At 32.4% G+C, this 27,277-nt stretch overlaps 2 protein-coding genes across 2 annotated transcripts in view; one reads left to right on the top strand and one right to left on the bottom strand.

The window, feature by feature from the left end:
* Positions 1-27,277, bottom strand: part of LOC134694297 (tyrosinase-like protein 2) — a 99,905-nt gene that overhangs the window by 11,512 nt on the left and 61,116 nt on the right. The window lies entirely within an intron of this gene.
* LOC134695262 (uncharacterized) lies at positions 414-27,277 on the top strand. Its single transcript, XM_063556480.1, has 2 exons — positions 414-518; positions 25,627-27,277. Exon 2 carries the CDS (start codon positions 25,628-25,630, stop codon positions 27,275-27,277), a length of 1,650 nt encoding a protein of 549 aa, XP_063412550.1. The 5' UTR covers positions 414-518; position 25,627.

The raw sequence follows: 27,277 nt of genomic DNA, 5'->3' as shown, positions 1-27,277 counted from the left end.
GTATCTCAATATGTGTATTTTTTTTGTAAAGAAAAAGTTTAAAATAAAAGTCAGTACAATCAATATTAATATAAAAAAAATGTGGTATGATTACCGATGAGACTAATCTCCACAAACGACCAAAATGACACAGACTTTACCAAGTATAGGTCACCGTACGGCCTGTAACAATGAAAAAAGCTCATGCCGCAAAATCAGCTATTTAAGGACCCGACATAACAATGTAAAACAGACTAACGGGCTTATTTAGGCAAAACTTTATTAGTGACAATGCATTTGTAATGACACACTCATGGTGTTACACACATATTGATAAGATACAGGGTATATGTCTCTTCCTATCAACATAAAAATGATAAACACGAATGAGATTATAAGTTTATCGCCAATTCAGTTAAATCACCGTTAGTACATTTCAGTTGTTTCCCTTTTTATCAAACGGACACTCCCACTGAAAACGTAATTTTACTGTGCTGACGATAAAAAACCACAGTTTTGCTTCAAAAGACACTGGATAGGTAAGTTAAATCAAACAAATAATCAAAATAGAAAAGTCAAACTTCTAATGATAGAGATGACAATACACATTTTCTGTTTACGTCTATGGAACGCGCAAAGCACATTAATAGATAATCACAGTTTATCGGCGACAATGATAGATTATCGGTCGACCATTATAGATGTACGGCGTAAAGTATACTTTACGGTCGACCATCATAGATGGTCTAATTAATGCGACTCGCGCGCAGACAATGATAGTTACTAATTTGATAATGCATCGGTATTCAAGATAATAAAGAATGTATAATATGATTAATATGATTATAATTTAGCACGCCAGACGCGTGTTTCGTCTACATAAGACTCATCAGTGACGCTCATATAGAAATATTTAAAAAGCCAAACAATTACGAAGTTGAAGGGCATTGAGGTATATTTATATTTAATTGAGATACGTGTACATAAAGCTTATTGACTTAAATAAACCTTATGTATTGTATCATTATAAAGAACAGAAAATGAAAAAAATAATAAACACGGTAACACTAAATCTGTGTTCATATATTAATTTTCCCTTTTTTGTTGATGTTTAAATATTAATTTTGATATTTTTCTTTAACAAAGGCGTGTGGTGAATGGACCCCCTCCCCTTTTTTTAATTCTTATTTTTGTTGAAAATTTGTACTATTTTATGTTTTCTCACGATATAAGAATGACAGTAGTTTGCATATTTCTATATCGTTCTCATTAAAATTTTCCAAAAGTTTTAAATAAATTCTTACTCGTCTGTTAATCCGACTGTAATATATTATGTTTTATTACCCCTCCTCATAATGTATTTTTCTGAAATTTTTATTTTATTTATTTACCTTGTGAAATAAATAGTATTGTCACAAACTACTATTCGTCTTAAGTAATTGATAAGATTTTCGGTACTCTCTAATTGTTTTCTATTTAATTTCGACATGGTTATCAATGCATTTTGTTTTCTTGAAGACAAAACATTTAGATTACACAGTTTTTCTGCAGCTTTTCGGTCGTTATCGCATAAGGAGTTAAGACAGTTCAGGCTGAACACTCACATATCAAAAGAATAAAATGTTTTGATATAATTTCCTTGGAAAAATTCCATAAAATGAACTACTATCCATGTCTACATTGAACCAGAAATCTTTGCCGATCAATTGAGGTCAAAAAATGCCGCCACAATTTTCATACTTTAATTTATCTTAACTACAGACGCTATATTTTTTATTTCCTTTCAGAATGGCGGACAGTGAATTATGTGCTGGTTGTCAGCGTTGTGATGAAAACATAAAAGCTGGAGCATGGTGTGTTAATTGCAGTGAATTTGTATGTAAGGCGTGTTCGAAAGCTCACGAAAGAATGTCCCCGCCTCACAAAGTAGTCATAATGCAAGAAGTACAACAACTCAGTACTTCACTTCTCAAATTGTCCAAAAACTGCAAGAATCATCCAGATCAAAAGATAATACTGTACTGCTGTCAACATGACAAGCTTATCTGCGATTCATGTCTTCCGATATCACATCAACATTGCAAGTCTATCATTTCAATTGAAAAAGCTGCTAGAGGCGTGAAAGATGGTACCGCTTTTTCTGATCTTGAGAGAAGGATTTCCGACCTATGTCAGGTTACAGAGAACAGATTGAGTGAATGCGAAAAAACACTTGTAGATTTGGAAAAAAATCGTACGAAAATAAAGGAAAGGGTGTCGGAAATCAAACAGAAATTCATTGCTTATTTCGATACGTTAGAAGCAGAGATTCATAAAGACATTGATTATAAATATAAAACCTGTACTGAGATGGTGTGCCGAAACACAAACAGCATTCAATCCAGCTCAGACTCCCTGTCTACATGGAAAAGTGATCTAAAGTCACTGAAGCAACATACATCAGAAATCCATTTATTCCATGTGGTAAAATGTCTTGATGCAAAAACTTACCAGAAAGAATTAGAAATCAGAGAAATCCAAAATGCTACTCTTCCGATACTTAAATATCATTCGCCCGAATCCGAGTCGGACATTAGTAAACTAGTCCCAGACTTAGGTACAATAACGGTAGAAAATATACAAATCCAAATGCCTTTACTAGATATTGATCAACAAGGTCAATTCCTCGTTAGGGACGAAAGAAAGTTATCACTGAAACATTCATTCCCGACCATGCACTTGGGAAATGAAGTGAGTATCGACAGTGGATACTTTATTCCTGATGAAAAGTTACTACTCTGTCACTACTATAGCAAACAACTTATTGTGTGTAAACTTGATGGATCGAACTCAAGCATGATAAATTTGGATTATACACCACAAAATATAAGCTTATATGACAAAAACCATGCTGTCGTATCTCTTGGGGATGCAGGTATCCAGATCATCGACCTGACATCATTGAAGCCTGGTAGAAAAATTAAAATTAAAGGACACTGTAGAAGAATCACCTGTGTCAAAGATAAGATCTGGGTAAACAGTCAACCTTACACTCTAACAATTGTGGATATCGATGGTAAAGTTCTTAATACAATACGAACAACATTTGATCCAAAGGAAATCTGTGCCAATCAAGATGGTGGTGTCTATTGTACTGACGACAATAGTGATAAAGTATACGTCGTTACATCGGATGGAAAAGAACGTGAGATATACAACAGTCCTGACCTGAAATGTACTGTTGGTGTAGCTGTAGATGACCGTGGTGATGTGTATGTAGCAGGATGGTTATCAAACAACATACATAAAATATCTAATGATGGAAAGAAACATGACATTGTATTGTCAGAAGATGATGGCATTAATAGACCGTTAGGTTTATCTTACAACAATGAAACAAAAGAACTGTTAGTCTTAAGCAATTATGATAAATCTATCAATATCTATAAAACACAATAAACACTGGCTTAGGAACACTTCACTGACTGATAGCATTGATGATAAGTCCAAAGATAAAACATTAAGCTTTTAATATTAATAAGATATTAATTTATATAACTGGGTTTTCAAATATTGCACGAAACTGTTTCTGATTTAGCTTTATTACTGACAAGCTGAACCATATCGAAAGTGATCCAATAACTATTCAAATCTAAAGTGTAATGAATATGAGATTGTTTATATAAAATATGACACATTAAAAAATATAGAAAAATATATTGATAGTCTTATTATATTAGTCGTAAGTAACTTCAAACTTGCTGGAAGGAGGAAGAGAAGTGTACTGGAGATGATGGATCTGCATATTTCCGTCATGCACTCTATGTTCTCAGTTCATGAAAGATCACAATTGTGAGTCAGTAATTTGGGAATTTATAAATTGACCAAATATTATAAATCAAAATTTATATCTGAATGTTCCTTATGAAATCTGGTTAAAAATGACATCCAGGGATTTTATACATCAGTAAACACGACATCAATTGTTTAAAATAGAAATAAAAAAAAAGATTAAATTTCGAAAAGAACACAGAGAAATAGGCTAAGGAGAAACTTCAGTAGCATTACCCCTATGAGAATTGATGAGACATCATTACTCTATTATCATCAGTACATTCCTATAAAAAAATGCTTCAAAAGAGCTATGGGAAAGAACGACTGTAATCTGAACTACAATGTAACCGTCACGAGTTGTTGGCACGATTCGATATATCTGTGTCACATCTTACAAGCCTCATGTTTCCGGAGTCTTATTTCTTAGAAAGTAACATTTAAAATGTGCTGGAAAGAGGAAGAGAATAGTACTGTAGCGGATGGATATGCATATTTCGGTCACACTTTCTAATTCAGTTCATGAAATTCCAAATTGTGAGTCAGTAATTTGGGACTTTACAATAAGACAAAATATTAAAAAAAAAATGTAACTGATGTTTCTCTACTTTAACCTGATATCCGGGGATTTGTTACATCAGTAAACATGGCAGCAGTTGTTTAAAATAGAAATAAAATGCCGACTTTAAAAAAGAGATATATTATTTCAATCCGCGGAATGAACATAGTGTAACAAGCTAGGGAGAATCTAGGGTGGTATTACCTCTATCAGTAATTGTGTGCTCGATTCGATATATCGCTGTCACATCTTACTAGTGTCATGTTTCCGGATTCTTAAATCTTTTTAGCAACAGTGTTTTTCTGTAATGTGATTGTGTACAGTTTGTTCCTGATTTTGCAAAAAAAAAAAGTCTTTCTGTTCTGTTGATGACGTTGCTGACAAAGCAAATTCGTGATTTAGTACAGATATTTTGTAACCACAGTTGTTGGATAAATCTGATGTTTTGCTTGCTATATCTCCGATCTGTATAAAAGTTGTTTATAGTTCCGTTACATTTCTTGAAGTTGTTGTATATTTCGAGAAACATAATTGGAAGAGTTCACTTATTGTGTACAAAAAAAGGGGTTGAGACAGTTTAGTTCAACCCGGCCACCTTTTCATGTACATGTCCTAAGTCAAGAACCTTGTTGTTAATTGGTATATAACATATTGATGTTGTTTTGTTATTTTGAGAATCATGTTTTAATGGCAGATGTGAGATTATTTCTGTTTAATCATTTGATCGTGCTAGATTTAAAGCTTGACATTATATAGGCATTTGTATAATTTTGAACGTTGACTTTTGTCCCCTTCTGGATATCCCTTTTGTTTGTTGTTTTTCTTGGGGGAGAGGAGGGTTTTAAAGAGCTGTATCGCGAAAAAATATCCTACATGTACATCTCCTTTTAGTTATCGCAGTAAGTAGCTCATGTGTAACTTTGTTTATATAAAAACAGGTTGCTTAAAGCATATACATGAATACTTAAATTTCAATAGAGACAAGGGCACTAAACTACAGATAAATTAAGATCATAATTGAATCCTCACATACACGAATGTTGGCCTACGGCTGTTTTCTGCTTTTTGGTCAGTTATTGTGTCTTTGACACATTCCCCATTTCCATTCTAAATTCTATATCTGTGTAATGAATATGTTACTCCAACTTCACTTTCAGCATACATCATATGTCCATCTGACAACAAACGAATCAAATATTGTAATAATTCGATATACAGTATACTGTAAGATTGCATTTTTTAAAACTTGCATACAAATCAATTTACTGTATCTAAAGAAATCCGGTAGTTTCAGCATTTGAAATCGTTATGACACAAAATAACTCGTAATAATTACTTAGTTACTCATTATAACAACTTCGTATAGCTGCGTAATAACTTACTATAACGACAATGGTACTATACTCCTTATTGCTTCTAAGTTACATATTTTAACGACTTAGTTAACTCGTAACCACGACTAAAGAACTCACTTTAACGACTGAGTACTTGATATAACAACTTAGTTATTTGTGATATTACTTGTAAACGTAATCCTCCTATATGACAAGATCGATCTTGGTGAAACTGGACGTAACTTGAGTATGAGCATAAAAGAAAATAAGTTCGTTTCTCTTGTCCAGGGGGAGATGTTCGAACTTAATTTATTTAATATTAATTATTTGGAAAGAAAATGTCCTGAAATGAAGTATTTTTAAACAACGGCATTGTACTACATTACTTATAAATAAAGTTGAATTATTTGATTCACTGTTTTACGTCATGCCCGCTAACAAATTGAAAACTGCATCTATACGCCTTATTTTACGTCCAGATTTTTAGTATTCTTCGTATTGTTATCTTAGAAAGTCTTACTGATTAAAATACTACAATAGGTAACAAATTGATTATTTAGTAGTGTCAACCCTGTGATTATGACCCGTCTATATAGCATATCAATCCTAAATACACCGTTTGGTGGTGCGCCCGTCAGATGCGGAACGTACAGATAAGGTAATAGGTAACAGGTGAATATATTACTATTGGTATCGATATCGGACTCGACCCGGAACTTCTTAATTATTGGCAATATTAATAACGTGGAAAAACAAAAGGGCCTGGAGTAGTGTAATTTTTAATCTACACCTCTGTACTATATTAGTTATATATAAAGTTGAATTCTTTGATGCGTCGTTTTTACGTGATGACGGCTGACAAATTGGACCTCGTAATTTTAGTATTATAGATATGGACTTGCCTTATTTTACATGGTAATATCTTTACTGCAATTACAAAATATTGCATTTCACAAACATCCTTGTCATTTTCCACGTTGAATGTTTATGGGTTCAGATATCCATCCATTATTTATTATTTCGCTTTTCATATCTGTAAATAAAGTCTTAATCCATTTAAGCATTTAATTTTGAAATCCAAATTTTTTAAAAGCTGAAAACACAAAATCCCGTTCTAAGGACATTTAAGAGTCTAATGCTTTAAAAAAAATTCTAAAAACTGTAGTGCACCCTCTATATTAAATCTTTCGTGCAGAATCAATTATATCTTGGATTTGTCTAATATTATAACCAGATATCTATTTTTAACATAACATTTTGGTTTTTATGAATATTTTTTGGTAGGACATTTTTAATGTACTGATTCAATGAATATGTAATAAAGTGTGTATCAATATTCAATAAAGTTATCGGTCTATTATTATTTAATCAAAGTGGATCATTCTTTTTATCTATAAGAGAAATAACTCATATTTTTTAGAACTCGTTCACTACTTAATGTAGTTAATGAAGTAGGTACCAGTAGAGGTTGTTTTATTTCTGTTGAAAGGCTACTCTTCTGTACCAACATGAAAAAAATAACCCTTAGTTTGTGCACTTGATGGATATAACTATAACGTGATTGATTTTGATAATTGACCACTAAATGTTACCTTACAAAAGCGATATTTAAATATCTGTTGGTAATACAGGTATCCGGATCATATACCTGACAATATTGAAGCTTGGAAGGATAATTCAAGTTGAAGGAATTTGTAATGGCATCACCAGTGTAAAAAACAATATCTGCTTAAGAAGTAAACCTCACAACATAACCATTATGGATATCAATGGTTAAGTTCTATATACTATATATACAAACACAATTTGATCAAATAGAAATATGGGCCAATCAAGATGAGGATGTCTTTTGTATTGACTTAAATACTGATAGGGTATACGTTGTTCATATACATACGTTACGGACTATTTTAAAATAACCAAAACTGGCCCGATGTGATACATGTGAAACATTCGAAAACTAACGACAAATGTTATAATAGTTAAGTTAGGAAAAACAAATATAAAAGCAATGGATCAACGACAACCACTGAACCACATGATCCTGAATGAGGAACAATACGTAAAAAAAGAAGTTATATTTGAAAAAGAAGCAAAGAAATATTGTCTGTAACAATCGTGTCGAGCTCAGGTTGAGGACCTGAAATATGGTGAGAAACTGCATTCATGAGCAGAGAAACACATCTTCTTAAGGTTCATGTGGACCCTTTGACTAAAATGGCTGCATTTTCACCACACATTTTTCTCATTAGCAGACAAACATGTGCATCTGGGAAAGTTCTAAGGCATAGCATGCCCTAGATAAATTAATTTCAAATATGTTTCATTTTTAGAAAAACAAAATCTTAACAGGATTTTGCAATGCACTTTTTTTCATTCCTCCAGAAAGTGCCAAAAATTAACAAAGTTGGGAAAGAGATTTTAGAATTTCTCCATAGATGATACTTGAGGTGCGCTGTATTAACTGACATGTACAGTAGATACCTTACAATTATTGGTTATTTAAACTGTGTACCTGAGAGGACCATATCAAGCGAAACTCACATATTTTTTTATTTTATCATCTTCTACAGGGAAAAAAAGTGCATTGCAAAATCCAGTGAAATTTTCAATTTTCTAAGACATACAATGAATTTAGATTTTATGTATCTAGGGTATGCATGCTATGCCTTAAAAAAATTCCAGATGCACAGGCCTAGGTTTGTCTGTACTCATAGTAAGTTTTGAGGTGAAAATGCAGCCATTTTAGCCATAGGGTCCACATGAACATTTAAAAAGTTTTTCATTAGAACAATAATGATAATTTATACTGCAATCAACGTTCCTCCCCATAATTTAGAATATTGTATGGTCATGTGTTATGATCATTACAACAATATGTGTTAAGATGACTACGTATACCGTAGTAAACGTTGTAAGTTGTAGTATTGATTTATTTTCAGACTGTAGAATATGTAAAATAACAACAAAAAATCGAACTTCGATACAAATTCAAAACGGAAAAGAGTCATCAACACATCAAACGAATGGACAACAACTGTCGTATGCTTGACCTAGTACAGGAATTTTATTATGTAGAAAGATACTGTTATCTTAATTTATTGATATTTCTCTCTTACAATTTACATTTAGATACACTAAGACGCTAGTTTAGTTTTCCATGGATACTCTGTTCAATACTCACAAACGAATTGAAGAAATATAGCTCGATAATTACTTGTAGGTTTGTATCTGTCAAAATTATACGTATATCTGTACCTGACTGCTTCGGCAATGTCGTCACCATACATCTGGGGTTCTTCTTCCGTCAATTTGAAAACGCTTGAACATATTTTTTAAAAAGAAAAAATAGTGTTTCAGACGATTTATGCGCCACTGATAGTTTATCTGCATATATACATGTACAAAATGCGCACCTGGTATATTTTTCATGACAAATGCATCAAATTCTCGTAAACGTTATATTGAATTGCATATTGAACTTTTTAACATGATTAAGTATTGCGAAGCTTGGAAACTGTATCCGGTAAAAGTAATTTTTTAGTCTTTCAATATCTTAGGGGTAAATTCTGCACTGTTCAGACAATCTGATTGCTGTGAATTAAGATCTGTTCGGTCTATAACCATACTTTTCAGTATCGTTCAGTAGGTACAGGGTCTACAAATATCTTTAATTTCTTTAACATAAACACAATAAATGTGATTTTAATTTTAGTGTCGATTTAGTCAAATCATATTTTGGATAATTTAGATAGTTTCCCTTTTATCAAATTGGAACACCCAATGATAACGAAAGTAATGTTAGTGTGTCTAGACACAGTTTTTTTTAAACAAACTGGATAGGTGATTGAATATCAAGAAATCATATTCAAAAACGAAAAGTAAAAGCTTCTTATGATAAAGATGACACTACACATAGTTTGTTCACGTTGGTAACCGAGATTATTGTATGTATCTTACATGCCTCAGTTTTATGATTTGTGGTATCTTTATACTAAATTGAGGTATGTATACATGAACCATATGGACTTTAAAAACAAACCTTATCTACTTGTATTCCTGCATTAGGATGAAAAGAATGGGAGAATGAAAGAAAAGGAAAATAAGAGCTTTACGAAATCTGTGTCAATTGAAAAGGTGATGTATTTTGTACTGACACGAGAATTGTCTTGACAGCAGACGACGGCATCTATCGGCCTAGTACTTTATCTTACAACAATGAAATATAAGTGATGTTAGTCGCTAATGATTACAATAGATTTATCAGTATCTATAAACACAATAAACACTAGTTAAGGAACACTGACTATCATCATTGCTGCTAAAAATAAACAAAAACATTAAATAAAGGCAACAGTATTATACCGATGTTCAAAACTCATAAATCCATGGGCAAAAAACAAAATCGGGGTAACAAACTAAAACCGAAGAAAACGCATTAAGTATAAGAGGAGAACAACGACACAGCACTGAAACAGAAACTGACCAAGCATCAGACAAAATCCGACGAAAATAACAAATATAATATCAAAACCAAATGCATGAATTTTGGATAGACCCGAATACATAATGCTAAGACCCACACAGAATAGACACACCCGACTATGTCCAGGCATCCACGTAAGAAATCATAAAAATGACGTCACATACGATGGAAAAAAGGCACAAAAATTACGTCGCATTTGAATTTTATGAAATTTCTGAAACAGCACAAAAATGACGTCACATATGAACAACAACAATTCAAAAGTAAGATAGAAATAGGATTGATTTAAGATTATATTAGAACTAAATACTGATATTGCATTTAAACACAATGCATATTGCAATACCTATTAATAGCAATCACCTATAATATAAATATGTCCAGTTTGTTATGAATCCAACTTCAAACGTAAATTATCGTACAGATTACGTTGAACAAAATTAAATCTAATAAATGAATGCGGTGATTATTTTTTCTTTCCATAACACATACATATAATAGAAAAGACGCCAACACATTTGACAAAATCCAATGAGAATTACAGATATAACATTAAACATTTAAACTAAATTAAGTTTTTATAATTTAATGAAATATTAATTTGAAATATTGCGTGGCCCTTTTTCAGATTGAGCATTATGCTATTTACAAATGTAGCTTCAATTAAATATACTGAAAGTGATCATTTAACATTTAATTAAAGTCATCATTAAAATCTTAAGTCTTATGAGTATTATGCCTTTTTGCTAGAATGAGACGACTTAAAAACTTTCGAAAATCTGTATTGGAATACTTATTGTAATAGCTGTCAGTAATTTTTCAAACTTGCACAAAACGGTTGGTCTCACATTCTATTACAGTTCTTAAGATTTGCATTTTAAGTCAGTTATAAACAATGAAGGTTCCTGAATGAGTAATTATTATTCAAATTTATAAACAATATGTCAACAACTAATATATATATATATATATATTCTGTTGGTCTTTTGGAAAATGTTGTTTGTGCTGTTTTTAGACCCTTCTACAACGAAATTTGTTTGACATGCATACGTATAAAAACTGCGGTTTTTATCCAACGCAGCCATAGGTTTGAACGTAGTTTTCAATTTAGACTCGTTTATATTTTTTGTTTGGGCATGTATCATATTTTCCCTCCGGTTTATATGATCCGTTCATCCTATATATTGACTCTTAAAATTCAAGAGTTAATCTAAAAATGAGGGTACTTTCTCTAAAAATGAGGGTACTTTTTATATGGCCTTCCAAATACCGTTTCGATCCCTGACATCACTGAAGAGACATTTATTGTCGAAATCCGGATATGGTGTACTAAAGAAATATTGACACCGAATGTTTGTGGCACAACATCCTGTCCACAAGTTAACAAAAAAAAAAATTCTGTGACGTATTAAATTTATATTAGGATCAATTTTGTTACATCTTGTGATCAATTTTATTTGGCAATCGCCAATGGCAGTCAGCAGGGTTAAAGAACATCAGTTGTTCGACCTGTTAGTCAAATGCGTGTTGTTTAAATATACTTTTTCACTCTTTTGGTCTTTTGGAAAATGTTGTTTGTGCTGTTTTTAGACCCTTCTACAACGAAATTTGTTTGACATGCATACGTATAAAAACTGCGGTTTTTATCCAACGCAGCCATAGGTTTGAACGTAGTTTTCAATTTAGACTCGTTTATATTTTTTGTTTGGGCATGTATCATATTTTCCCTCCGGTTTATATGATCCGTTCATCCTATATATTGACTCTTAAAATTCAAGAGTTAATCTAAAAATGAGGGTACTTTCTCTAAAAATGAGGGTACTTTTTATATGGCCTTCCAAATACCGTTTCGATCCCTGACATCACTGAAGAGACATTTATTGTCGAAATCCGGATATGGTGTACTAAAGAAATATTGACACCGAATGTTTGTGGCACAACATCCTGTCCACAAGTTAACAAAAAAAAAAATTCTGTGACGTATTAAATTTATATTAGGATCAATTTTGTTACATCTTGTGATCAATTTTATTTGGCAATCGCCAATGGCAGTCAGCAGGGTTAAAGAACATCAGTTGTTCGACCTGTTAGTCAAATGCGTGTTGTTTAAATATACTTTTTCACTCTTTTGGTCTTTTGGAAAATGTTGTTTGTGCTGTTTTTAGACCCTTCTACAACGAAATTTGTTTGACATGCATACGTATAAAAACTGCGGTTTTTATCCAACGCAGTCATAGGTTTGAACGTAGTTTTCAATTTAGACTCGTTTATATTTTTTGTTTGGGCATGTATCATATTTTCCCTCCGGTTTATATGATCCGTTCATCCTATATATTGACTCTTAAAATTCAAGAGTAAATCTAAAAATGAGGGTACTTTCTCTAAAAATGAGGGTACTTTCTCTAAAAATGAGGGTACTTTCTCTAAAAATGAGGGTACTTTTTATATGGCCTTCCAAATACCGTTTCGATCCCTGACATCACTGAAGAGAAATTTATTGTCGAAATCCGGATATGGTGTACTAAGGAAATATTGACACCGAATGTTTGTGGCACAACATCCTGTCCACAAGTTAACAAAAAAAAATTTCTGTGACGTATTAAATTTATATTAGGATCCATTTTGTTACATCTTGTGATCAATTTTATTTGGCAATCGCCAATGGCAGTCAGCAGGGTTAAAGAACATCAGTTGTTCGACCTGTTAGTCAAATACGTTTTGTTTAAATATACTTTTTCACTCTTTTGGTCTTTTGGAAAATGTTGTTTGTGCTGTTTTTAGACCCTTCTACAACGAAATTTGTTTGACATGCACACGTATAAAAACTGCAGTTTTTATCCAACGCAGTCATAGGTTTGAACGTAGTTTTCAATTTAGACTCGTTTATATTTTTTGTTTGGGCATGTATCATATTTTCCCTCCGGTTTATATGATCCGTTCATCCTATATATTGACTCTTAAAATTCAAGAGTTAATCTAAAAATGAGGGTACTTTCTCTAAAAATGAGGGTACTTTTTATATGGCCTTCCAAATACCGTTTCGATCCCTGACATCACTGAAGAGACATTTATTGTCGAAATCCGGATATGGTGTACTAAAGAAATATTGACAACGAATGTTTGTGGCACAACATCCTGTCCACAAGTTAACAACAAAAAAATTCTGTGACGTATTAAATTTATATTAGGTTCCATTTTGTTACATCTTGTGATCAATTTTATTTGGCAATCGCCAATGGCAGTCAGCAGGGTTAAAGAACATCAGTTGTTCGACCTGTTAGTCAAATGCGTTTTGTTTAAATATACTTTTTCACTCTTTTGGTCTTTTGGACAATGTTGTTTGTGCTGTTTTTAGACCCTTCTACAACGAAATTTGTTTGACATGCATACGTATAAAAACTGCGGTTTTTATCCAACGCAGTCATAGGTTTGAACGTAGTTTTCAATTTAGACTCGTTTATATTTTTTGTTTGGGCATGTATCATATTTTCCCTCCGGTTTATATGATCCGTTCATCCTATATATTGACTCTTAAAATTCAAGAGTTAATCTAAAAATGAGGGTACTTTCTCTAAAAATGAGGGTACTTTTTATATGGCCTTCCAAATACCGTTTCGATCCCTGACATCACTGAAGAGACATTTATTGTCGAAATCCGGATATGGTGTACTAAAGAAATATTGACACCGAATAATTGTGGCACAACATCCTGTCCACAAGTTAACAAAAAAAAATTCTGTGACGTATTAAATTTATATTAGGATCCATTTTGTTACATCTTGTGATCAATTTTATTTGGCAATCGCCAATGGCAGTCAGCAGGGTTAAAGAACATCAGTTGTTCGACCTGTTAGTCAAATGCGCTTTGTTTAAATATACTTTTTCACTCTTTTGGTCTTTTGGACAATGTTGTTTGTGCTGTTTTTAGACCCTTCTACAACGAAATTTGTTTGACATGCATACGTATAAAAACTGCAGTTTTTATCCAACGCAGTCATAGGTTTGAACGTAGTTTTCAATTTAGACTCGTTTATATTTTTTGTTTGGGCATGTATCATATTTTCCCTCCGGTTTATATGATCCGTTCATCCTATATATTGACTCTTAAAATTCAAGAGTTAATCTAAAAATGAGGGTACTTTCTCTAAAAATGAGGGTACTTTTTATATGGCCTTCCAAATACCGTTTCGATCCCTGACATCACTGAAGAGACATTTATTGTCGAAATCCGGATATGGTGTACTAAAGAAATATTGACACCGAATGTTTGTGGCACAACATCCTGTCCACAAGTTAACAAAAAAAAATTCTGTGACGTATTAAATTTATATTAGGATCCATTTTGTTACATCTTGTGATCAATTTTATTTGGCAATCGCCAATGGCAGTCAGCAGGGTTAAAGAACATCAGTTGTTCGACCTGTTAGTCAAATGCGTTTTGTTTAAATTTGTTTGTGCTGTTTTTAGACCCTTCTACAACGAAATTTGTTTGACATGCACACGTATAAAAACTGCGGTTTTTATCCAACGCAGTCATAGGTTTGAAAGTAGTTTTCAATTTAGACTCGTATATATATATATATGCTTTTTATATGGCCTTCCAAATACCGTTTCGATCCCTAACATCACTGAAGAGACATTTATTGTCGAAATCCGGATATGGTGTACTAAAGAAATATTGACAACGAATGTTTGTGGCACAACATCCTGTCCACAAGTTAACAACAAAAAAATTCTGTGACGTATTAAATTTATATTAGGATCCATTTTGTTACATCTTGTGATCAATTTTATTTGGCAATCGCCAATGGCAGTCAGCAGGGTTAAAGAACATCAGTTGTTCGACCTGTTAGTCAAATGCGTTTTGTTTAAATATACTTTTTCACTCTTTTGGTCTTTTGGACAATGTTGTTTGTGCTGTTTTTAGACCCTTCTACAACGAAATTTGTTTGACATGCATACGTATAAAAACTGCGGTTTTTATCCAACGCAGTCATAGGTTTGAACGTAGTTTTCAATTTAGACTCGTTTATATTTTTTGTTTGGGCATGTATCATATTTTCCCTCCGGTTTATATGATCCGTTCATCCTATATATTGACTCTTGTAATTCAAGAGTTAATCTAAAAATGAGGGTACTTTCTCTAAAAATGAGGGTACTTTTTATATGGCCTTCCAAATACCGTTTCGATCCCTGACATCACTGAAGAGACATTTATTGTCGAAATCCGGATATGGTGTACTAAAGAAATATTGACACCGAATGTTTGTGGCACAACATCCTGTCCACAAGTTAACAAAAAAAAATTCTGTGACGTATTAAATTTATATTAGGATCCATTTTGTTACATCTTGTGATCAATTTTATTTGGCAATCGCCAATGGCAGTCAGCAGGGTTAAAGAACATCAGTTGTTCGACCTGTTAGTCAAATGCGTTTTGTTTAAATTTGTTTGTGCTGTTTTTAGACCCTTCTACAACGAAATTTGTTTGACATGCACACGTATAAAAACTGCGGTTTTTATCCAACGCAGTCATAGGTTTGAAAGTAGTTTTCAATTTAGACTCGTATATATATATATATATGCTTTTTATATGGCCTTCCAAATACCGTTTCGATCCCTAACATCACTGAAGAGACATTTATTGTCGAAATCCGGATATGGTGTACTAAAGAAATATTGACACCGAATGTTTGTGGCACAACATCCTGTCCACAAGTTAACAATTTTTTTTTTCTGTGACGTATTAAATTTATAATAAGATCCATTTTGTTACAACCTGTGATCAATTTTATTTGGCAATCGCCAATGGCAGTCAGCAGGGTTAAAGAACTTCAGTTGTTCGACCTGTTAGTCAAATGCGTTTTGTTTAAATATACCTTTTCACTCTTTTGGTCTTTTGGAAAAATGTTGTTTGTGCTGTTTTTAGACCCTTCTACAACGAAATTTGTTTGACATGCACACGTATAAAAATTGCGGTTTTTATCCAACGCAGTCATAGGTTTGAACGTAGTTTTCAATTTAGACTCGTTTATATTTTTTGTTTGGGCATGTATCATATTTTCCCTCCGGTTTATATGATCCGTTCATCCTATATATTGACTCTTAAAATTCAAGAGTTAATCTAAAAATGAGGGTACTCTCTCTAAAAATGAGGGTGCTTTTTATATGGCCTTCCAAATACCGTTTCGATCCCTAACATCACTGAAGAGATATTTATTGTCGAAATCCGGATATGGTGTACTAAAGAAATATTGACACCGAATGTTTGTGGCACAACATCCTGTCCACAAGTTAACAATTTTTTTTTCTTTCTGTGACGTATTAAATTTATAATAAGATCCATTTTGTTACAACCTGTGATCAATTTTATTTGGCAATCGCCAATGGCAGTCAGCAGGGTTAAAGAACATCAGTTGTTCGACCTGTTAGTCAAATGCGTTTTGTTTAAATATACCTTTTCACTCTTTTGGTCTTTTGTTGTTTGTGCTGTTTTTAGACCCTTCTACAACGAAATTTGTTTGACATGCACAAGTATAAAAATTGCGGTTTTTATCCAACGCAGTCATAGGTTTGAACGTAGTTTTCAATTTAGACTCGTTTATATATATATATATATATATATACGAGTCTAAATTGAAAACTATAAAAATATATATATATATCAGTAAACATGGCACAAGATGTTCAAAATAACGAAAGAACAATGATGACTTTGCAAAAAAAGTTTTTTTATTTCCAACTGCAGTTTTCACATAAATTGAACGTTAGTAGTATTACCCTATAATAATTGTTCAGACATTGTAACTTTATTATCAGAAAGCACATTTCTATCATTATTGACATTAAAATCAAAAGCGTCAAAAGAGCAAAGATGAAGAACAACACTGCATTATCTTCATCACAAATCATTTGCTATAAAAAAAAAACAGGATCAATCAACCATTTTCTACATTTGAAAATATCTATACCAATTCCGGAATATGACGTGTTTTATCATTTGATTATGCCATTTGATAAGGGAATCTCCGTTTTTCCCCGGATTTTAATATTTTTGTGATTTTCGTTTTGCATGATTCGATGTTTCTGATCGCAACTTACTAGCGCCATAATTCTAGAGTCTTAGTTCTTAGAAACCTTAAACAACTTTGTTTTCCTGCAATGGGATTATGTTCAGTTTGTTCCTGATTTTGATCAATAGTTTTCTTTCTGCAAAATTGATGACTTTGCTGAGCAAAGCATATGGAACGAATGGATAACAACAAACACATTCCTGATTTGATACATTAATCTTGTGACGGAAATGATCTGGTCTGGTTTTTGAACTTTAGAAAGAAATTGAAATGTGTCAAAGAGACAGCAACCGGACAAAAAAGCAGAAAGCAGCCGAATGTCACCAATTGATCTTCAATCTAGCGATACAATACGCGCTCGGATACGTGCTTCAGCTGTTCCCTAAACATAAATATGTACTTGTTCAGTGAAAAATGATGTCATACTCAACTCCGAAATATGTAAAAGAAACTAATGTCAAAAATGCATACAAGACTAATAAAGGCATGATGATCCTGAATTGGAACAGGCGCAAAAAATGTAGCGGGGTACGTTGCACATGTTTTTTTAAAAGATTGCAACTTTCCCCCTATACGTCAAGCAAATGAAGAAAAAATAACAAAACCATATGCACAGTTAAACTCTGTTGGAAAATAATATGTAACAAAGGGCACCAAACAAATGACAATGAAGTGTAAATTATTAACAAAAGACTATTAACAGTTACTACCATACAATGTTAAATCTACCATTTGTAAACAACTTGTTTAAATTTTCGTTACGTTTATTCAATTGAAAAAATTGAATTATTGTAACGGAACTATAAACAACTTTTATTTAAAATCAATTGGGTGATTAATTCGAAGTGACACAATAAGTAAGGAATTATTGCAAACACAATGTGAAGGTTTTAAACTTTAACAATTTAGTTCAACCGGCCATCTGTTTATATACCTGTTATAAGTCAAGAATCTCGCTGTAAGTAAATATCATCTTAATGTTTTAGTTAGTTTGAGAATCATGTTTTAACGATATATTTGTGATTATTTCTATTTAATCGTTTGATCCTGTTATATTTAAAGCTTGGTATTGTAAAAGCATTTGCATAATGTTGAAGTTTTACGCATGTCGCTTCTTAATGTCTCCTGTTGTTTATGTGTTCGGGTAGTTTGTTTGTTTGTTCTGTCTTGTGTGTTAAAGGACCAATTCGTGAACAAATACCTTACATGTATATATCCTTTTAGTAATCGCAGCAAGTTTTATATTATGTCATAAAAATTGCTAAAAAAAGTAAAATCACATAAATACTGAACTCAGAGGAAAATCAATTCGGAAAGTCCATAATCACATGGGAAAATCAAATAACAAAACGCATCAAAGACGATTGGACAAGAACTGTCATATTCCTGACTTGGTACAGGCATTTTCAAATGTAGAAAATGGTAGATTGAACCTGGTTTAATAGCTAGCTAAACCTCTCACTTGTATGACAGTCGTATCACATTCCATTATATTGTCACCGATACGTGAACAAAACAAACAGACACAATTGTTAAAAATGTCAAAAATACGGGTGCAGCAGTCAACATTGTGTTATCATCTTAATCACTGTAAAACAACAATTGTAACGAAGAAGCACAAAAAGGCATACATCAAATTAACATCCTCATTTTGATTATATTATACGATTTTATTTGTCTATGTAAAATGCACCAATCAAGGAAGGAGGGTTTTGAGTACTGGTGTAATATTGTGCCTTAAAAATTCGCACAGGTAGACATGAAATAATTTTGTCGTTCAAAGTATGACGAGATGCATAAATACAGTCACGCAAAATAGATATAACAAAAACTGACTAAACAGTATAAAGTAATAATAAATGAAATAGTAGTGTCGTTCAAAGTATAACGGGATACATAAGTACAGAGTTACGTCAAATGTATATCCCAAAAAGTAGGTTAACAGTAAAAGTACTTTTAATAAATAACATAATTTTGTCATTCAAAGTATGACAAGATACATAGGTACAGAGTCACATCATAAAATAATTGTGTCGTTCAAAGTATGATTGGATACATAAGCACAGAGTTACGTCAAAAATAGTATCTCAAAAACAGACTTAACAGTAAAAGTAATATTAATAAAGACAAAAAAAGAATAATATAACACGTTATTAGGATGATAAACACCGTCAGTACGCCAAATATATACTCCAAGACCATCGTGTATTATTTGTGAAGTTCATACGGAATATTTATGAACAAGTTCTGGGTACCTTCCGATGAACTTTTTTAGAGAAAAGGACGAGACGTTCTTTGACATACCCCTGGTTCATCAACTTTCTGCTCAGTCATTGGTGACGTTTTACAAAGCCTGAGTAGGAGCTGCAAGCTCTTGAATACCGAATAAGTTGGGGAAATGTATATTCCATATGCAAGTGAAGTTGGTATATTGCTACTAAGGTGGGGGAAATTGATAATTTCAAAATCAAAATCGTCTTGTTTGTCATAGATTCTAGTACTTAGGTGACTGTGTATGTCAAATTCGAGGTATAAGTCTAAAATGAGGCGGAGGAAGCCGTGTCTGTTTTCTCTTTAATTTCTAGTTCTGGTGGATATATTAATGGAACCCAATCAGAAATGTTCGGATTGTTAAGAACATCATCAATATATCAAACATATATGCAGTAATAGACTATTGGGTCGTCCTACTATGAATTGTCACTCTTGATAAAATTATTATGAAATCATATTTTCATAAATAAAAATGAACATTAAACAAACAAAAAAAGTGTTCTTTAAATGCATAAAAATTTTGCAAAATTACTCAAGCATATACAGTAATAAACTATTGAGTCTTCATCATATAATGGTTACTCATGATAAAAAAAATTATAACTTTGATGACTTCATTTCAAACGACATAAAGGAATTACAATACTAAAAAAGAGTAAGGCATGAACGAAAAGTTTATCAAACAAAAATATCTTTTTCGTTATGTATAATTTTGCATTAAGACGTTTGAACTGTTTTACAGTAGTATTTGTTTGGGCCCTTTATAGATTGCTTTTCAAGGCTCCACATTGAAGAACGTATTTTGACCTATAGGGTTTCACTTTTACATATTGTGACTTGGATGGAGAGTTGTCTCGCTAGCACTCATACTACATCTTCTTATAGCTATTTGAGCGTTAATATAATTTACACAAAAATATTAATGCGATCTGTTAATTCATCGATATTATTAATATTACTATATAGCATATCACATATACAATATATTACAGGCACTTCCGTGCTTGCTTTTTTTGTTGTTGAGCATGTTGTTTTTTTAATTTTAAATCAACAAATCGGAGTTAAGCACGATACAAAAAATGCAACGAAATGAACTTATATTAGAGCATAGCATTGTCATGCGATGTATACACTGTATTAGTATTTTGATAAGCAGTTTGAGAAGATTTAAGCTTCCAAATTGTGCACTTTACATTTCTATGTAGCAACATTTCAACATCGCCTGCATATGAAGTACATATCTCTCAATGGATCCGATGTTCCCGGGCTTGAAGAGGGCTGCTGATCACAAGAAATTAAATGGTAAAGCTAAATCAACTTCGTAAATTTTTAGAACGCAGTAACGAGTCGGCCATATAGTTGACCGTTGTCGAATAACAGTTTCGCATATGATATGGGATATATTCTTTCTGTCAAAACTTAAATCCTCTTTTTTTACGAATGTCACCTACCGAATTCACCGGGTTCGTAATAACATTATGAGCACGACGGATGCCACATGTGCAGCAGTATCTGCGTACCCTACCAGCACCTGCGATCACCTTGGTTTTTGATGTGGTTTGTTTCTTTGCTAGCCATATCGTTGTCAATTAGTTTTCAATCTATGAGTTGACTGTCCATCTGGTATCTTTCGCTTCTCTTTTAGCCGGGAATTTGCAATGTCAGTTACTGCTAATAGTTCTTTCTTAATGTAGTTATATGTGTGTCGTTTTCTCTTAAATCATCAGCATTTGTTATTTGTTTGACCAATACATATATTTTTAATGACGAATGCATTATAATCTCGTAATTTTCAATTTTGATACTTCAATTGGGGAAATACGTTTTGTAATGTTTAACATGATTCAGTTTTGCGTAGCTAGAAAAACCCAATTTTTTAAAATGTATTATACATGTTATATGAACAGATAAATATTTATTTATGTTTGAACTCAACTGCTTACATAACGAATGTATTGGGATCTAAAACGATAATTTTTGTCTGCACAACTAGAATTTTAAAATTAATTTAGTATGTTCTACTTTTTTAATTTATTGGTAAATTCAGTACGTTTTAGACAATCTGATTGCTGTCAATTAAGATTTGTTCACCCTATGCCCATTTTGTTTTTAGTATCACATTTTTTAGGTATTGACAACAACATTATTCTTAATTTTCTGAAAGTGAACAAGACCGAACGAAGTTATTATTTGGACCTTTACATTATTTCAGATAAAACTCGGTTCCTTTACACAGAGGAACATGCAAATTAAAGTAATTCAGGAATGTAATGTCCTTTGTATAAGCTACTCATTTGCTATTAACTTAGTTCTCTTTTCCTTTCACATGTTTTGGGGAGATCTGCATTGTATGCCCTCAATGCCGCTGTAACCATGTGTTTTCCATTGGGCCTTTGTGTAATAAGAATTTGGATATAAATAGATACACCACTCCACAAGGCCTCACGTCAATTTAATTGTATCACAAGATACAATGTGTAACCATAAAAGCAAACATATCTATATTGGCAACAATACATGTGCAATGATCCGCCTACTCGATTTTGTTAGCTACAAGCATGACAAGGTCTTAATTTTTTTTAATTTCTTTGTTTATCAACTTAGACACGATAAATGTGATTTAAATTTTAGCGCCGATTCAGTCAAATCACCTTTGGAAAATTTAGATAGTTTCCTTTTAATCAAATGAAATTTCCCACTGAAAACTAAAGTAATTTTACTGTTCTGATAAAAAAAAACAAAAAAAAAAGTTTTGCTTCAAAAGACACCGGATAGGTAAGTTAAATCAAACAATTACATAAGAAAATAGAAAAGTCAAACTTCTAATGATAAAGATGAACATACAAATTGTTTATAAATATTTACGTTGGTAACCAAGATAATAAAGAATGTATAATATGATTATTTAAATCCTGATTACAAAGGCGTAGTGTGGTGTATTTATATTTAATTGAGATACGTGTACATGTAGAATACGGACTTAAATAAACCTTATTAATTGTATCATTATAAAGAAAAGAAAATGAAAAAAATTATAAACACAGTAACACTAAAGCTGTGCTCATATAGTAATTTTCTTTTTTTATTTGCCTAGTTACCTTACTTGAGAAGCGACAGTGTCAATCTCTGACAAATACAAATCGATGTTTTCAATATTGATTTTGATATTTCTCTTTAATTAAGGAGTGTGGTGAATGGACCCCCCTCCCTCCCTTGTTGAATTCTTATTTTTGTTGATAAATTGTACTATTTTATGTTTTCTCACGATGTAACTAAAGAATGACAGTAGTTTGCATATTTCTATATTGTTCTCAATAAAATTTTCCAAAAGTTTTAAATAAATTCTTACTTGTCTTTTACTCCGACTGTAATACATGATGTGTTATTCCCCCTCCTCAAGATGTATTTTTCTGTATATTTTTCTGTATATTTTATTTTATTTATTTAATTACCTTGTGAAATAAATTAGTATTGTCACAAACTACTATTCGTCTTAAGTAATTGATAAGATTTTCGGTACTCTCTGATTGTTTTCCATTTAATTTCGACATGGTTATCAATGCCTTTTGTTTTCTTGAAGTCAAAACATTTAGATTACACATTTTATTCTGCAGCTTTTCGGTCACTATCGCATAAGGAATTTAGACCGTGCACGGCTGAACACTCACCATGTATATTTTTTGTAAAAGAAAACTTAAAATAAAACACAGTACAATCAATATTAATATAAAAAAGAAGATGTGGTATGATTGCAGACGATGCTACCGTTCACAAGAGAGCAGGGGCCGTGTCAATGAAAGTATCCTAGGATATGTCCTAAGATAGGTCTTAGGACATTATTTAGGATGGTCTTAGGACGTGTCTGAGACATGTCTTAGGATGTAAAACAAAGCTGTCTTAGGACAGTCATAACTACGATGGTCCTAGGACCATCATCACACATTTAATTACTTAAAAATATATGTAGAGTTTTGTATGACATAGATTAAATTGTGTTTTATAACCTATATGTAAAGAGAGGGAGGATGACTCTTGTATAGAAAACAATTAACGCAAAATAAAAGTATCAGTTTTACGGAATACTAATAAATACGTTATTAAATGGATGAAAGATATAAATGAATTAAATACGAAAACAAAAGTAAATGGTCACAAAACTGCTGCAATTTTAGTACATAAACTAGTTTTGTCCTTAGGTCCACTCGATTTCATTACATGTATCGAATCAGAATTAGGTAAAAAAAAAAAAGAAGTAAACTTTTTTCCAATATTTGAATTATATAAAATATCAGTGTTGCTTATGCTAATAGTATTGTGTAGGTTTCAAAAAAGGCAGCACGAAATAATTTATTATAATACAATTAAATCTTTAACAAACATTAAACAATAATTGTTTTTATTAATTTTATCTAATGATAGTGTAATTTTGTATATAGTATTTTTAGTATTGAGTTTATGCGATATTTGTTGTTTTTATTACGTTTTAGAACGATGTAACCTTTAGGACTATCCTAAGACACCTAATTGTATATCCTAACTTTAGGACCAAATTTAGGACGTATCTTAATTTAGGAGACTTTCGTTAACCCGACTTAGGACTAAGACGTGTCCTAAGACCATCCTAAGACATGTCTTAGTCCTAGGACAGCTTCGTTAACACTGCCCCAGAATGACATAGACATAACCAGTTAGAGGTCACTGTAAGGCCTTCAACAATGCAACAAAAACTCATACCGCATAGTCAGCTATACAAGGCCCGAAATAACAATGTAAAAACAATTCAAACTAGAAAACTAACGGGCTATTTTACGTAATAACTGAATTAGTGACAATACATTTGTAATGACACACTCATGTTGGAACACACAAACGTATCAACATAAACATGATAAACACGAATGCGATTTAAATTTTAGCGCTGATTCAGTTAAATCATAGTTAGTACGTTTAAGTTATTTCCCTTTAATCAAATGGAAATTCCCACTGAAAACGAAAGTAATTTTACTGTGCTGATCAAAAACAAAAAGTAAAAAAAACCAAACACAGTTTAGCTTTAAAAGACACTGGATAGGTAAGTTAAATCAAACAAACATAATAAAAAAAGAAAGATCAAACGTCTAATGATAAAGATGATAATACAAATTGTATGTTTACGTCGGTAACCAAGATAATAAAAAATGTATGCTATTATCATTTAAATCCTACTTACAAAGGTGTATTGTGGTACATTTATATTTATTTGAGAAACGTGTACATGTAGCATACGGACATTAATAGACCTTACTCATGGCATCATTATAAAGAAAAGAAAATGAAAAAAATAATAAACACGGTAACACTAAAGCTGTGCTCATATAGTAATTGCCCCTTTTTATTGACTTAGTTACCTCACTTGAAAAGCGACAGTGTCAATCTCTGAAAAATACAAATCGATGTTTTCAAAAATAATCTTGATATTTCTCTTTAACAAAGGCGTGTGGTAAATGGACCCCTCCTCCTTTTTAATTCTTATTTTTGTTGATAAATTGTACTATTTTATGTTTTCCCACGATATAAGAATGACAGTAGTTTGCATATTTCTATATCGTTCTCATTAAAATTTTCCAAAAGTTTTAAATAAATTCTAACTCGTCTTTTAATCCGACTGTAATATATAATGTGTTTTATTACCCCTCCTCAAAATGTATTTTTCTGAAATTTTTATTTTATTTATTTACCTTGTGAAATAAATAGTATTGTCACAAACTACTATTCGTCTTAAGTAATTAATAAGTTTTTAGGTACTCTCTAATTGTTTTCTATTTAATTTCGACATGGTTATCAATGCCTTTTGTTTTCTTGAAAACAAAACATTTAGATTACACATTTTTTCTGCAGCTTTTCGGTCATTATCGCATAAGGAGTTTAGACAGTTCAGGCTGAACACTTACATATAAAAAAAACCATTCAAGTTTTTTTTTAAAGTCCCAAATTCCATTAGATGTACCCATATTCATGTCTACATTTAACCAGAAATCTTTACAGATCATTTGAGGTCAAAAAAGGCCGCAACAATTTTCATACTTTAGTGAGTATCTTAACTACAGACGCTATATTTTTCTATTCTTACAGAATGGCGGACAGTAAATTCTGTGCTGGTTGTCAGCGCAGTGATGAAGACATTACAGCTGTATCTTGGTGCAGTGATTGCAGTGAACTTGTATGTAAGGCGTGTTCCAGAGTTCACGAAAAGATGTCCCCACCTCACAAGGTAGTACAAATGAAAGAAATACAACAACTCAGTTCTTCACTCCTCAAATTGTCCAAGAACTGCAAGAATCATCCTGGTCAAAAGATAATACTGTACTGCTGTCAACATGACCAAGTAATCTGCGATTCATGTGTTCCGATATCACATCAACATTGCAAGTCTATCATTTCAATTGAAAGAGCAGCTAGAGGCGTGAAAGATGGCACTGCTATTTTTGATCTAGAGAGAAGGCTTTCCAATCTATATCAAGTTACAGAGAACATACTGAGTCAAAAAGAGACAACATTTGTTGATTTAGAAAAAAATCGAAACAAAATCAAGAAAAGGGTGTCGGAAATCAAGCGGAACATTATTGATCATTTAGATAGGTTAGAAGCAGATATTCATAAAGACATTGATTCTAGGTATAAAACCTGTACTGAGATGGTGTCCCGAAACAGAAATAGCTTCCAGTCCAGCTCAGACTCCCTGTCTACATGGAAAAGTGATCTACATTCACTGAAGCAACATTCATCAGAAATCCATTTATTCCAGTTGGTAAAATTTTTAGATGCAAAAACTTACCAGAAAGAATTGGAAATCAGAGATATCCAAGCAGCCACTGTTCCGATTCTAAAATATCATCCGCCAGAATTCGAGTCGAACATTAGTAAACTAGTCCCAGACTTAGGTACAATAACGGTAGAAAATGTCCAAGTCCAAATGTCTTTACTAGATATTGATCAACAAGGTCAATGTCTCGTTAGAGACGAAAGAAAGTTATCACTGAAACATTCATTCCCGACCACGAAATTAGGAAATGGAGTAACTATCTACAGAGGATGCTTTATTCCTGATGATAGATTACTACTCTGTCACTCCATTCGCAAACAACTTATTGTTTGTAAACTTGATGGATCGAACTCAAGCGTGATAGATTTGGATTATGAACCACTAAATATAAGCTTATATGACAAAAACCATGCTATAGTATCTGTTGGGGATGCAGGTATCCAGATCATCGACCTGACATCATTAAAGCCTGGTAGGATAATTAAAGTTGAAGGACACTGTAGCGGAATCACCTGTGTCAAGGACAAGATCTGGGTAAAAAATAAATCTTACACTCTAACAATTGTGGATATCGATGGCAAAGTTCTTCAAGTAATACAAACAACGTTTGATCCTTGGATTATCTGTGCCAATCAGGATGGTGGTGTCTATTATACTGAACAGTATATAAGTAAAGTATACGTCGTTACATCGGACGGAAAAGAACGTGAGATATACAGCAGTCCTGACCTGAGATTTCCTATTGGTGTAGCTGTAGATGACCGTGGTGATGTGTTTGTATCAGGATGGTTATCAAATAACACACATAAAATATATAATGATGGACAGAAACATGACATCGTCTTGACAGCAGACGATGGTATCCATGTACCGACCGTGTTATCTTACAACAAGGAAACAAATGAATTGTTAGTCCTACACGACGATGGTAAATCTATCAATATCTATAAAACGCGATAA

This window comes from Mytilus trossulus, chromosome 13 (genome assembly GCF_036588685.1).
Source record: "Mytilus trossulus isolate FHL-02 chromosome 13, PNRI_Mtr1.1.1.hap1, whole genome shotgun sequence".
NCBI classification, from domain to species: Eukaryota; Metazoa; Mollusca; class Bivalvia; order Mytilida; family Mytilidae; genus Mytilus; species Mytilus trossulus.
The sequence above is the reverse complement of the archived record's forward strand: the minus strand, read 5'-3'. Positions and strand labels throughout refer to the sequence as shown.

Bases quoted from the DNA above. Each gene is read 5' to 3' on its own strand.
- LOC134695262 (XM_063556480.1), top strand. From the start codon at position 25,628: ATGGCGGACAGTAAATTCTGTGCTGGTTGTCAGCGCAGTGATGAAGAC.